Below are 14,396 nucleotides of genomic sequence, written 5' to 3'. Positions count from 1 at the left end.
TGGGAAGCTAGCAGCTGGAGCGAGTGCTAATGTGTTAACGTGTTGTTTTAGATGGGAAGCTAGCAGCTGGAGCTAGGTTAACGTGTAATTGTTTTCCAGGTGGGAAGCTAGCAGCTGGAGCGAGTGCTAATGTGTTAACGTGTTGTTTTAGATGGGAAGCTAGCAGCTGGAGCTAGGTTAATGTGTAATTGTTTTCCAGGTGGGAAGCTAGCAGCTGGAGCGAGTGCTATCGTGTTAATGTGTTGTTCCAGGTGGGAAGCTAGCAGCTGGAGCGAGTGCTAACGTGTTAACCATGGATGTATTATATAAAACTGGATGGGACGTCAAAAATGGCCGCCCATTCATTTCAATGCATTCTGCTCAGCCAGCGCATAAGCCGAAAAAATCTCTGACTTCCGGGTTTACTTCCGCATACAGCGGCCCATAGAGCATGCGCAGTTGAGTCACCTCCCATGATGCTCTGGGGCCTCCCATCATGCCCCGGGGCAATGACGCGAGTATTAATATAATATGTATTAATATAATATCTTAATTAATGTATATTATTACATGTATAGTATTACATATATTATGAATGTATTAATATAATATAATTACATAATATATATTAATATAAACATACGTGGAATGCACGGACACGGCTGTGACGTCAGCCGTGACGTCACGCCCAGAAAGAGACTTTTCTTTGACTTTTCTGGCCGTTATAAAACATTTTTGACAGATATAAAGTCCATGACTTAAAAATATAGAATACAAAGATTAGTAATAGCCGGTGATTACAGCTGGAGGTGTCCTGTGAACAGTTTTAGAGGCTTCTCTTTTACTATTGCGGTCTATGGGAAAAAAGCTTTCTGGGCCGCATGGGATTTTTGGTTGCAGTACCGCGGCTGGCCACTCGAAAAAATCGGCGCGCCTTCTGAGTGGGAGACCCGGGGGCTGGTGTTAACGTGTTGTTCCAGCTGGGAAGCTAGCAGCTGGAGCGAGTGCTAACGTGTAAACGTGTTGTTTCAGGTGGGAAGCTAGCAGCTGGAGCGAGTGCTCCCGCACCTGCGGCGAGGGGTTCCAGTTCCGGCAGGTGCGCTGCTGGAAGATGTTGTCGCCGGGACTGGACAGCTCCGTCTACTCCGACCTCTGCAGCCTCGCCGAGCTGGAGCGGCCGCCGGAGAGACGGCCCTGCAAGAGCCCGGCCTGCGGGCCGCAGTGGGAGGTGGCCGAGTGGGCCGAGGTAATTAATTATAACTAATTAACCGCAGTGGGAGGTGGCCGAGTGGGCCGAGGTAATTAATTAATTACAATTAATTAACCGCAGTGGGAGGTGGCCGAGTGGGCCGGGGTAATTAATTATAATTAATTAACCGCAGTGGGAGATGGCCGAGTGGACGGAGGTATGACCTCATTAATTACAGGATTTATAATTAATTATAGGTACGACCCCACCCACAGCTCTTAAATTAAAAAAATTAATCTGATTTCTTTTTTTTCACCAAAAAAGATATTAAAGGTTTTTTTTTGTGCTCTCAGGCTATTAAAAAAAATCTAATTAATTACAGGATTTATAATTAATTAATGTAATTAATCGCATTTTAATCTCATATCTGCTAAAGTTCCACAAATAAAGAACAAGATGAGACCACAATGTCTGTTTCCAGCTCTTATTTCACACAACTGACGAGAATTACGTTTCTATACGGTCAAAACGGTCAAGTACAAGATTACAAAAGTAATCTGTGCCGATTCCTGCGGTGAATTAAACCATGATGAACCACAACAAAGAAAGCTGGAGTCCGATACTCTAACAGAAGTACCGAAAGCTGTTGAGCTTAATCTCACACTTCTACGTATCTTAACCGTTAGAGACTCTGTTCATATCACTGTTTTCAAATCCACTGTGGTGGATAATGTGTAGCATCTCTGTTGCTAATGAAGGTGAATGTTTCCTCTCTGTTATCCAGTGTAAATGTTTCCTGTGTAAATGTTTCCTGTGTAAATGTTTCCAGTGTAAATGTTTCCTCTCTGTTATCCAGTGTAAATGTTTCCAGTGTAAATGTTTCCAGTGTAAATGTTTCCAGTGTAATGTTTCAGTGTAGATGTTTCCTTTCTCTGTTTCAGTGTCCGGCTAAATGCGGCCGGAAGGCTCAGGTGACGCGTGACGTCCGCTGCTCCGACGACGCCCGACTGTGCGAACCGACGACCAAACCGCCCAACGTGAAGAACTGCACGGGGCCGCCCTGCGAGCGGCACTGGACGGTGTCGGAGTGGGGGCCGGTGAGTTTTACCTGGACAGGTTTAGTGTCTCCGAGTGGGGGCCGGTGAGTTTTACCTGGACAGGTTTAGTGTCTCCGAGTGGGGGCCGGTGAGTTTTACTGGTTTAGTGTCTCCGAGTGGGGGCCGGTGAGTTTGACCTGGTTTAGTGTCTCCGAGTGGGGGCCGGTGAGTTTTACCTGGTTTAGTGTCTCTGAGTGGGGGCCGGTGAGTTTTACCTGGTTTAGTGTCTCCGAGTGGGGGCTGGTGAGTTTTACCTGGTTTAGTGTCTCTGAGTGGGGGCCGGTGAGTTTTACCTGGACAGGTTTAGTGTCTCTGAGTGGGGGCCGGTGAGTTTTACCTGGACAGGTTTAGTGTCTCTGAGTGGGGGCCGGTGAGTTTTACTGGTTTAGTGTCTCCGAGTGGGGGCTGGTGAGTTTTACCTGGTTTAGTGTCTCCGAGTGGGGGCCGGTGAGTTTTACCTGGTTTAGTGTCTCCGAGTGGGGGCCGGTGAGTTTTACCTGGTTTAGTGTCTCCGAGTGGGGGCCGGTGAGTTTTACCTGGACAGGTTTAGTGTCTCCGAGTGGGGGCCGGTGAGTTTTATCTGGACAGGTTTAGTGTCTCCGAGTGGGGGCCGGTGAGTTTTATCTGGACAGGTTTAGTGTCTCTGAGTGGGGGCCGGTGAGTTTTACTGGTTTAGTGTCTCCGAGTGGGGGCTGGTGAGTTTTACTGGTTTAGTGTCTCTGAGTGGGGGCCGGTGAGTTTTACCTGGTTTAGTGTCTCCGAGTGGGGGCCGGTGAGTTTTACCTGGACAGGTTTAGTGTCTCTGAGTGGGGGCCGGTGAGTTTTATCTGGTTTAGTGTCTCTGAGTGGGGGCCGGTGAGTTTTACCTGGTTTAGTGTCTCCGAGTGGGGGCCGGTGAGTTTTACCTGGTTTAGTGTCTCCGAGTGGGGGCCGGTGAGTTTTATCAGGTTTAGTGTCTCCGAGTGGGGGCCGGTGAGTTTTACCTGGTTTAGTGTCTCTGAGTGGGGGCCGGTGAGTTTTACCTGGTTTAGTGTCTCTGAGTGGGGACCGGTGAGTTTTACCTGGTTTAGTGTCTCCGAGTGGGGGCCGGTGAGTTTTACCTGGACAGGTTTAGTGTCTCTGAGTGGGGCCCGTGAGTTTTACCTGGTTTAGTGTCTCCGAGTGGGGGCCGGTGAGTTTTACCTGGTTTAGTGTCTCCGAGTGGGGGCCGGTGAGTTTTACCTGGTTTAGTGTCTCCGAGTGGGGGCCGGTGAGTTTTACCTGGTTTAGTGTCTCCGAGTGGGGGCCGGTGAGTTTTACCTGGTTTAGTGTCTCCGAGTGGGGGCCGGTGAGTTTTACCTGGACAGGTTTAGTGTCTCCGAGTGGGGGCCGGTGAGTTTTACCTGGTTTAGTGTCTCTGAGTGGGGGCCGGTGAGTTTTACCTGGACAGGTTTAGTGTCTCCGAGTGGGGGCCGGTGAGTTTTACCTGGTTTAGTGTCTCTGAGTGGGGGCCGGTGAGTTTTACCTGGTTTAGTGTCTCCGAGTGGGGGCTGGTGAGTTTTACTGGTTTAGTGTCTCCGAGTGGGGGCCGGTGAGTTTTACCTGGACAGGTTTAGTGTCTCTGAGTGGGGGCCGGTGAGTTTGACCTGGTTTAGTGTCTCTGAGTGGGGGCCGGTGAGTTTTACCTGGTTTAGTGTCTCCGAGTGGGGGCCGGTGAGTTTTACTGGTTTAGTGTCTCTGAGTGGGGGCCGGTGAGTTTTACCTGGTTTAGTGTCTCCGAGTGGGGGCTGGTGAGTTTTACCTGGTTTAGTGTCTCCGAGTGGGGGCCGGTGAGTTTTACTGGTTTAGTGTCTCTGAGTGGGGGCCGGTGAGTTTTACCTGGTTTAGTGTCTCCGAGTGGGGGCTGGTGAGTTTTACCTGGTTTAGTGTCTCCGAGTGGGGGCCGGTGAGTTTTACCTGGTTTAGTGTCTCCGAGTGGGGGCTGGTGAGTTTTACCTGGTTTAGTGTCTCCGAGTGGGGGCCGGTGAGTTTTACCTGGACAGGTTTAGTGTCTCCGAGTGGGGGCCGGTGAGTTTTACCTGGTTTAGTGTCTCTGAGTGGGGGCCGGTGAGTTTTACCTGGACAGGTTTAGTGTCTCTGAGTGGGGGCCGGTGAGTTTGACCTGGTTTAGTGTCTCTGAGTGGGGGCCGGTGAGTTTTACCTGGTTTAGTGTCTCCGAGTGGGGGCCGGTGAGTTTTACCTGGTTTAGTGTCTCCGAGTGGGGGCTGGTGAGTTTTACTGGTTTAGTGTCTCCGAGTGGGGGCCGGTGAGTTTTACCTGGACAGGTTTAGTGTCTCCGAGTGGGGGCCGGTGAGTTTTACCTGGTTTAGTGTCTCCGAGTGGGGGCCGGTGAGTTTTACCTGGTTTAGTGTCTCCGAGTGGGGGCCGGTGAGTTTTACCTGGTTTAGTGTCTCCGAGTGGGGGCCGGTGAGTTTTACCTGGTTTAGTGTCTCCGAGTGGGGGCCGGTGAGTTTTACTGGTTTAGTGTCTCCGAGTGGGGGCCGGTGAGTTTTACTGGTTTAGTGTCTCCGAGTGGGGGCCGGTGAGTTTTACCTGGACAGGTTTAGTGTCTCTGAGTGGGGGCCGGTGAGTTTGACCTGGTTTAGTGTCTCTGAGTGGGGGCCGGTGAGTTTTACCTGGTTTAGTGTCTCCGAGTGGGGGCCGGTGAGTTTTACCTGGTTTAGTGTCTCTGAGTGGGGGCTGGTGAGTTTTACTGGTTTAGTGTCTCCGAGTGGGGGCTGGTGAGTTTTACTGGTTTAGTGTCTCCGAGTGGGGGCCGGTGAGTTTTACCTGGACAGGTTTAGTGTCTCCGAGTGGGGGCCGGTGAGTTTTACCTGGTTTAGTGTCTCCGAGTGGGGGCCGGTGAGTTTTACCTGGACAGGTTTAGTGTCTCTGAGTGGGGGCCGGTGAGTTTTACCTGGACAGGTTTAGTGTCTCTGAGTGGGGGCCGGTGAGTTTTACCTGGACAGGTTTAGTGTCTCTGAGTGGGGGCCGGTGAGTTTTACCTGGTTTAGTGTCTCTGAGTGGGGGCCGGTGAGTTTTACCTGGTTTAGTGTCTCCGAGTGGGGGCCGGTGAGTTTTACCTGGTTTAGTGTCTCCGAGTGGGGGCCGGTGAGTTTTACTGGTTTAGTGTCTCCGAGTGGGGGCCGGTGAGTTTTACCTGGTTTAGTGTCTCTGAGTGGGGGCCGGTGAGTTTTACCTGGTTTAGTGTCTCTGAGTGGGGGCCGGTGAGTTTTACCTGGACAGGTTTAGTGTCTCCGAGTGGGGGCCGGTGAGTTTTACCTGGTTTAGTGTCTCCGAGTGGGGGCCGGTGAGTTTTACCTGGACAGGTTTAGTGTCTCTGAGTGGGGGCCGGTGAGTTTTACCTGGTTTAGTGTCTCTGAGTGGGGGCCGGTGAGTTTTACTGGTTTAGTGTCTCCGAGTGGGGGCCGGTGAGTTTTACCTGGACAGGTTTAGTGTCTCTGAGTGGGGGCCGGTGAGTTTTACCTGGACAGGTTTAGTGTCTCCGAGTGGGGGCCGGTGAGTTTTACCTGGTTTAGTGTCTCCGAGTGGGGGCCGGTAAGTTTTACCTGGTTTAGTGTCTCCGAGTGGGGGCCGGTGAGTTTTACCTGGACAGGTTTAGTGTCTCTGAGTGGGGGCCGGTGAGTTTTACTGGTTTAGTGTCTCCGAGTGGGGGCCGGTGAGTTTTACCTGGTTTAGTGTCTCCGAGTGGGGGCCGGTGAGTTTTACCTGGACAGGTTTAGTGTCTCTGAGTGGGGCCCGTGAGTTTTACCTGGTTTAGTGTCTCCGAGTGGGGGCCGGTGAGTTTTACCTGGTTTAGTGTCTCCGAGTGGGGGCCGGTGAGTTTTACCTGGTTTAGTGTCTCCGAGTGGGGGCCGGTGAGTTTTACCTGGACAGGTTTAGTGTCTCCGAGTGGGGACCTGTGAGTGTTTACCTTTTAAAAATACTTTTGAAATGTTTTTGTGCCCTTGTTTCCAAAGTTGCTCTCTCGTCACACGTGTCTGATTCTGGTTGGTTGCAGTGACATTTTGTTTGTTTTCTGGTTTCTGTTTTTGGAAATTTAAGTTGTCTGACCCACAGATCCAACTGAGATATGGATTCTTTTCCATAGTTAACTATCATGTATCTCACATTTGGAGCTTCCAAATCTGGTCCCTGGGAAGGATTACTATCAGAAGGTTTGCCTAATCTTGCTCCCATTGTTGATTCTCTCAGACGTTTGCAAGTTTAATTTTCACAAAAGGAAAACAGTACTCAAGGTTTTCTTAGAGATTTCTTAGAATCTTTAAGCACAATAATTTTAGATTTAATGTTAGAATGACTGCAATTTAGATTATCTTTAAAACAGAAAATAGAAGAGTAGCACTGCTAAATCTTAACTTTAATTTACCCTTTAACTTTAACCGGATTCCAACTTTAATTCTTTTTTTCAAAATTATTTTTTTTGTTCTCCAAACAGTCAAAATTGTTATGCCAGACATTAACAGACAAAACACAAACTTCTTAGTATTCATAGGCCCTAAAAGCCCTCAGACACGGTCTGGTTTACTTTAGATTCCTGGAACCTAAAGCCCCAAGTTCCACTAGAGCAACTTGTAGTAAGTCTACCACTCCCTAACACAAGCCTCCGCCCGTAGGGAAACCGAGTGTCCAGCACGTCTGCCGACTCTACTGTTGATTCAGTAGGTAGTGAGGAGACTTTTGCGCAATTTTCTGCCGTTTCTTTCTTCAAATCTCACCTGAAAGAACAGCGAGGTGTTTCTGTAGCCACCGAGTTCGCCAGACCCCAACCGGTGAGGGGACTCTCTCAGTCCTCCGGACGTCAGGCCCTCTTCTCCACCTTCACTTGATGGGGGAGTACGAGGTTCTTTCATGCACTTTAATCACCTCGATCCAGAGGAGAAAAGAAAATCTGCTCACAGATGGAGTCCCTTCGTGGTCGCCAAATTGTGGTGGCAAAAATTGTTGTTCGTTCAATAAAGTGTTCAAAAAGAATGTCAGGACACAATCAGCTGTCTTTCTGGAGTTTTAATAAAGAAAGCATTCATGAATGGAGTCACACAGTGCAGCTGATCAGTCCAGCAGTCAGTCCTGAGTGAGCTGAAGATGTTTAGAGACGCCCTGTCTTATAATTCCAGCAAGCTTAAAACAATGACAAAATATGGCCCTGACACTCAACCGGCTCCACCGCCTGATAGTGGGAAATTCCACAGGCACTGTGTCAGAGAGCTTGACCTCGGGCAGCATAGCAATGTGTTAGGTTGCTAAATCAACATAACTTAGGAAGAAAACACAGAGAGTCTGTGGGATGATCTTTAAGGCGCTTCTGCAGAAGCTTTGGGGAGAAGTCTGAGTAGTGCAAGGCAACGTGGCCCTCATCTGAGAACTCGTCAGGTCTTCTCCCAACATTCTCTCTGCAGCCTGGCGCTTTTATTCAGCAAGGATGACAGGAATGACCATATTTGGTAAACAGACTGTCAGTGTATAGATAATGGACATGGACGAAAACAGATAGTCACACATCTAGGTTTAAGAAGCCACACATGTGAAACTTAAGCTTTAAAAAACACAAAAGGTCAAAAGGGGTCAAATGGGGCCCCTTCTGGACAAACGAGAAATCTGAGATCTTGAACAAATGCGTCTAAAGACACTGTGCCATTTACAAACCGGAAGTCATCATGGGGTCCTGTGTCATCAGATGGTCCAACTAACCCTTAGCTAACCTTTAAAATACAATGGGACAGTTGTCCCAGGATAGCCCAAACCCTTAACAGATAACAGGAAGGGCTGCCCTCATCTGTTAACAAGTGATAAGAATGTGACAACCAGCAGTCAGCTTAATAAGCTGACCTTAATAGGCCTAAATTCTGATTCTGGTACTTTCATAAGCACAAACCTAATTCAAATAAGGTTGATTAACCTAACAAATGTTCACTTGAAAACAGGATTTGTGCTTTAGTCTTAAAGCAACAAAATGTATGTTATACTAAAATTTCCTATTACATTGGTTAAAGCGACACATCGTTTGTTTTTTGGTCGGTTGCAGTGCTACATCGTTTGTTTTCTGTTTTCTGCTCGGGCTCACGCGGCCAGTGATATTGTGTTTTCTTGTTTCAGTGATATTTGGTTTTCTTGTTGCAGTGATATTGTGTTTTCTTGTTGCAGTGATATTTGGTTTTCTTGTTGCAGTGATATTTGGTTTTCTTGTTGCAGTGATATTTGGTCTTCTTGTTGCAGTGATATTTGGTCTTCTTGTTGCAGTGATATTGTGTTTTCTTGTTGCAGTGATATTTGGTTTTCTTGTTGCAGTGATATTTGGTTTTGTGTTTTCTCGTTTCAGTGCTCGGGCTCGTGCGGCCAGGGGAAGATGATCCGTCACGTTTACTGCAAGGCCCCGGAGGGCCGGGTGGTTCCGGAGAACCAGTGCTCGCTGGAGGATAAACCGCTGGCCGTGCACCCCTGTGGGGAGAAGGACTGCAGCCCGCACTGGCTGAGCCAGGACTGGGAGAAGGTCAGTTTATACTGGTTTCACTGGCTGAGCCAGGACTGGGAGAAGGTCAGTTTATACTGGTTTCACTGGCTGAGCCAGGACTGGGAGAAGGTCAGTTTATACTGGTTTATACTGGTATCACTGGCTGAGCCAGGACTGGGAGAAGGTCAGTTTATACTGGTTTATACTGGTTTCACTGGCTGAGCCAGGACTGGGAGAAGGTCAGTTTATACTGGTTTATACTGGTTTCACTGGCTGAGCCAGGACTGGGAGAAGGTGAGGTTTCACTAGCAGTGACGGGCGTGAACGAGTACGACGAAATACAAAACCACTACTACTTTTGTACTACGAACTTGTACTTCAACATTAATCTTGATATGTTGACTTTTTTCGCGACATTTCGACTTTTTTCGCGACATTTTGACTTTTTTCTCGACATTCCGACATTCCTCGACTTCCCTCTCAAATATTTTTCTCCTCACGGCCCTGATTCTCTTCCGTAGATAACGGACTACATTGTTGGAGATTTACAGCCTAGTAGATAGACGACACCCAGCTCTACCGATGTGATTCAGACTCTCTTTTGGGACCCGACCATCGATTGAGAACCTTCTATTGAGAATGTTTTGGTCCAGTTTTGTCATATTACACAGTTATGAACGTGAACTGTTCATTCTTAAACTATGTGAACTGAACTCTTAACTCGTTCATGAGAACACTGGTCACTGTAAACTGGAACTGCGTTATGTTTTGTTGCGGAACAGAAGACGAACAGAAGAAATGTGACGCTGAGCGCTAACTTGAGTTTTATCCGCAGTGCAACACGACGTGCGGCCGCGGAGTCAAGCGGAGGATCGTCCAGTGCGTCGGCATCAGCGCCGGAAAGTTCCAGTTCTTTGAGGAAGACGCGTGTGGAGGCAGCGAGAAGCCGGAAGACGAAAACACCTGCTTTGAGAGGCCGTGCTTCAAGTGGTACACGACGCCCTGGTCGGAGGTGAGGAACACCGTTACGAATCGCCGCTACGCATCGCATCGCCGCTACGCATCGCCGCTACGCATCGCATCGCCGCTACGCATCGCATGGCCGCTACGCATGGCCGCTACGCATGGCCGCTACGCATGGCCGCTACGCATGGCCGCTACGCATGGCCGCTACGCATGGCCGCTACGCATCGCCGCTACGCATCGCCGCTACGCATCGCCGCTACGCTACGCCTCTACGCTACGCCTCTACGCTACGCCGCTACGCAATACCTCTACGCTACACCGCTACGCTACACCGCTACGCTACACCGCTACGCAACGCCTCTACGCAACGCCTCTACACTACGCAATGCCGCTAATCAGCGCCGCTATGCAATGCGGCTACGCAATGCCGCTACGCTATGCCGCTACGCAACGCCGCTACAAAAAAGTTGAAATGTCAGGAAAAAACTTGAAATGTCGAGATTAATGTTGAAGTACAATTTCGAGAAAAAAGTCGAAATGTTGAGAAAAAGGTTGAAATGTCTCGTTGGTCCCCGTTCCGCTGGTCGAAGCTCATTGGAACGTTTTCAGGTAATTTAATGCGGGTGAACGAAGGATGCGTTCACTGGTTCTTGGTAACCAGTGGGCTTTTACGAGTGCAGCTGCTAGGATGGTATCTCGGCTAATGCTAGCCACGCTAATCAGAGATGAGGTGTAGTCCTTACAAAACGTTAGGACTGTGGACGTTTCTCTTGTGTCCACAGTCCTTGCAGGTAAGACAATTATTAATAACTCAACCAGCACTCCCTTTGTTGCACGACATAATTGGTGCCCCGTGTGAGGATTTTAATATACAGTAATCCCTGGCTATCACGCGGTTCACCTTACGTCTTGCTGCTTCATTGATTTGCATTGTGCATCGTGTTCTGCATTCTGATTGGTTAAACCGTCTCCCCGCTTCTTCACTTCCTGTGTCAATAATGTTGGTCGCTTAGTAACAAGCTGAGAACGGCAAATGAGCTTCAGCAGCAGCTCAAGAACCTTTGATGGATCGTTCATTACAGTCTCAGATATAATCCATGGTGTCGGTTTAGAAGAAGAGAAAAGAGCGACAACAACGACCCATAACTATGTCCTCCTCTCTAAAACACACCTGCACAGTGATTTTAGTTTTAACCGGCTAATCAGACGGGTCTGGAGGGACAAGGTTGTGAATGGCCTTGTGAGTGGCTCCATTGGAGCTGTTGAAGAACGGAAGATGACAAAAGAGATGCTACAACTCTCTCTGTTGGATAACATTGACACCTGCAACACCTGCAACAAGGTCCGGTTTAACGAGTTTCCGTGTTTTCAGTGTACGAAGACGTGTGGCGTCGGCGTGAGGATGCGGGACGTGAAATGCTACCAGGGCAAGGAGCTGGTCCGAGGCTGCGACCCGCTAACCAAACCGGTGGCTAAGCAGACCTGCACCCTGCAGCCCTGCCCCACGGAGCCCCCAGGTGAGGCCCCGCCCCCCATACCGAGCCCACAGGTGAGCCCCGCCCCCCCAGGTGAGGCCCCCCCCATGCTGTCCAAGGAGACTACATGGTAAATGACTTCTGGCTTAGTCAGACTTTTATAGGTCAATGGAAGTAAAGGTGCAAGGGCCTGCATGGCAGTACCGTGACTAAACTCAACATTAGCATGGTGACGGTATTCACAGATGTCAATAGTGAATGTACGGTGTGTCGACCCAAAAGAGGCTAGATGTTCCTCTAATTCTCCGTCAGTTTCAATGCAAGTCAACCCAGATATCACCACTGCATCTGGGACTTTGATGGACTCTTGCATCACAATTTACATGTTTGTAATCCCTTAACAGTATATCAGTAACAATGTCCATTAACCTTCACACAGCTCCTGGCTGGCTCGCCAATTTTATGTAGCACAAATAACCAGGCTACCATCAAGTGTGGGCTAGTAAAGGCTCGACTCAAGGAGCTGATTGGAGGACAATGAAACACTGAGGTTAGATTAGTCATTTCAAATACCCCACCCCCCCCACGAGCCCACAGGTGAGCCCCGCCCCCCCACGAGCCCCCAGGTGACTTTTTTCTCAACATTTCGACTTTTTTTCTACTTGTTGAGCCGCATTTTGTAATAACGGTGTATTTTGTAATAAACTACCCCAACGCATTTTGTAATACATTTTTCCGCATTATGTAATAAATTGTTACATTTTGAGAAAATTATTTTAAAAAAGCACTTGCAACTTTTTTATTCTCTAGAAAATGTAATAACATGGTGCATTATGTAATAACAATTCTAAAACATAGTTTATTTGTTTGCTATTGGCCGATATAATTCCAAACTTCAAATAGGCAACTAAAGTTATATTTGGAGTTTTATACATAGATATATTGGCTACATAGCTCTGAGGGAAATTGCATAAAAAACAGCAAGAGTCACTTTTGTATAAATTCATTGTTAAACAAACAATAATAATAGGTATTATTACATAATGCACCATGTTATTACATTTCCTAGAAAATAAAAAAGTTGCAAGTGCATTTTATAATGATCTTCTCAAAATGCAATAAATTATTACATAATGTGGCAAAATTTATTACAAAATGCAGCTTTATTACAAAATGAAATGAAAAAGTTATTACATTTTGGACTTTTATTACAAAATTACGAAATGCGGCTCAACAACGTCCCTCTTTAAGAACCTCTAACTCAGGGTTAGCCAACCAGTCAGAGGCTAAGCTAATTGGTTCCTGTGTTACTGCAAAGAGCCACATCAACTACCCATAATCCCTCACTCCCTGCTCTCTCTGAGACATAAAAATACCTAGAAAACGGAAAGGTGAAATCCTGCAATCTGATTGGTTGTTAACTGTGGTATAATGAGCGTATACCACGGCTTTTATTTATAAAATTAAGTCGAAACTTTGTGAAACCCTTGTATTTCTCAGGATGTGCTTGTGGTTTTAGGTTTAAATGTTGTCTCTAACTCCGGTTCCTTTCGTTTCCAGACGAGAGCTGCCAGGACCGTCCGTCCACCAACTGCCTGCTAGCGCTGAAGGTGAATCTGTGCAGCCACTGGTACTACAGCAAGGCCTGCTGCCACTCCTGCCGCGCGGTGCGGCCGCCGGCCTCGTAGTCACGATGCTAGCCTCCTCTCTCGGCCTCCAGCATGAGTTACCGCCGACGTCAGCAACCGCCAACGTCAGTAGCCAGCAGCATGAGGGCATCACCATGAGGAGCTAACGCTATGAGGAGCTAACGCTATTAGGAACCATCCCCATGAGGAGCAAACAGAACCAGGAACCTTCACCATGGAGAGCTAACGCTATGAGGAGCTAACGCTATTAGGAACATCACCATGAGGAGCTAACGCTATGAGGAGCTAACGCTATCAGAATCAGAATCAGTTTGAACTTTGCCCGACAAGGAATTTGACTCCGGTTATTTCGCTCACTGTACCCAGATTTAAAAATAGCAGACAGTAAATAAACAAATGTGGCACTTATTAACATATATACAATTAAAAAAGTGAAAGGTGCAGCAGAATGAGGTAGATATGATTGTTGGAGCATGTTACAGCATATGATAGTGTTATTATAATTACTGTTATTATTGTTATTGCACGGTGATTGGTTTTTGGAACCATCACCGTGAGAAATCAACACCATGAGGAGCTAACGCTATTAAGAGCTAACGCTATCAGGAACCATCACCATGAGGAGCTTACGCTATTAGGAGCCTCTTGCTAGTTGCTAGTTACTTGCTAGTTGTACCACAGCGACTGTGACGGTGTGAGGAAGCTAACTGTTAGCTGATCTGGGTTTTAATAACTTCTCCAGTGGCTTATGGGAGTTATAATCTCCCACATTATAATTATTCTTTTTGTTGTTAGAACTATAAACCCGATTGTATCAGCGGTTATTGATTATTTATGCTGCTAGCTAGACGGCGACGGCTCCTGTCGCGTTTCGTCATCGGAGTGAAAGAGTCTGTTAAAGCTCATTATCCTGCATGTGTAGAACATTTTAAAGCTTTTATTATTTGTGTTTTAGTTGTAGTGTGACATCAGGACGTTAACGATCATCTTTTCCCGCCCTGCGGGGATGACGGAGCGTATTTATTAGTCGTAGCACATGTTTATTTAGCGTTCCTGATGCTAACTAGCTGACGGTTACCCGTCGGGTCGATGCCGATGCCAGTTCTGGTTCTGTTGTGACGCAGCCGGAAAAACATTCCTGACACTTGAAGTTCAGATGTATTTACGTGTATGTCTCATGTTATTAAACTGTTGTGTACTGTGTTTTTATATATATATATATATATATATAACTGATACCTCTACGTGCAAAACTGTGTACTGTTGATAATAAAGTGAACGGCCCCAGGTACCGAACTGGATTTCAAATACAGAACAGTTCAAAGTTACGTTGTGTCTTTGTCGTTCTTATACATACAGATTACAATAACTAGAAAGTTTCCTTGCAGTGCCACGGCACTCGGGAGTGCCACGGGGGCTGCTGCCCATTTGTGTACATTGCTGCATTTTTCGTCCGATGACACCACCCATGACTCTTTATGTCAAACCATTCAAAAGTTATAGCAGAAAGTAGGAACTATCAAATATGGACCAATCAGATGAAGGGGGGGG

General features: G+C 47.5%; 1 protein-coding gene across 4 annotated transcripts in view; it reads left to right on the top strand.

Annotated features, from left to right (window-relative positions):
* The window catches only part of adamtsl2 (ADAMTS-like 2), a 58,841-nt gene extending 44,668 nt beyond the window's left edge, over positions 1–14,173 (top strand). For 3 of the 4 annotated variants that reach the window (XM_061730333.1, XM_061730331.1, XM_061730332.1), the window contains exons 14-19: positions 1,012–1,225; positions 2,110–2,265; positions 8,624–8,794; positions 9,591–9,767; positions 11,094–11,238; positions 12,757–14,173. In XM_061730333.1, coding sequence (XP_061586317.1) covers positions 1,012–1,225; positions 2,110–2,265; positions 8,624–8,794; positions 9,591–9,767; positions 11,094–11,238; positions 12,757–12,884 — 991 coding nt within the window. In that variant the 3' untranslated portion in view covers positions 12,885–14,173. The remainder of the gene's footprint in view (positions 1–1,011; positions 1,226–2,109; positions 2,266–8,623; positions 8,795–9,590; positions 9,768–11,093; positions 11,239–12,756) is intronic. The other variant, XM_061730334.1, reaches the window with a different exon arrangement.
* The last annotated feature ends 223 nt before the right edge of the window (positions 14,174–14,396 follow it).

Source organism: Cololabis saira, chromosome 9 (assembly GCF_033807715.1).
Source record: "Cololabis saira isolate AMF1-May2022 chromosome 9, fColSai1.1, whole genome shotgun sequence".
Taxonomy (NCBI): domain Eukaryota; kingdom Metazoa; phylum Chordata; class Actinopteri; order Beloniformes; family Belonidae; genus Cololabis; species Cololabis saira.
This window is presented reverse-complemented; position numbering and strand designations above follow the sequence as displayed.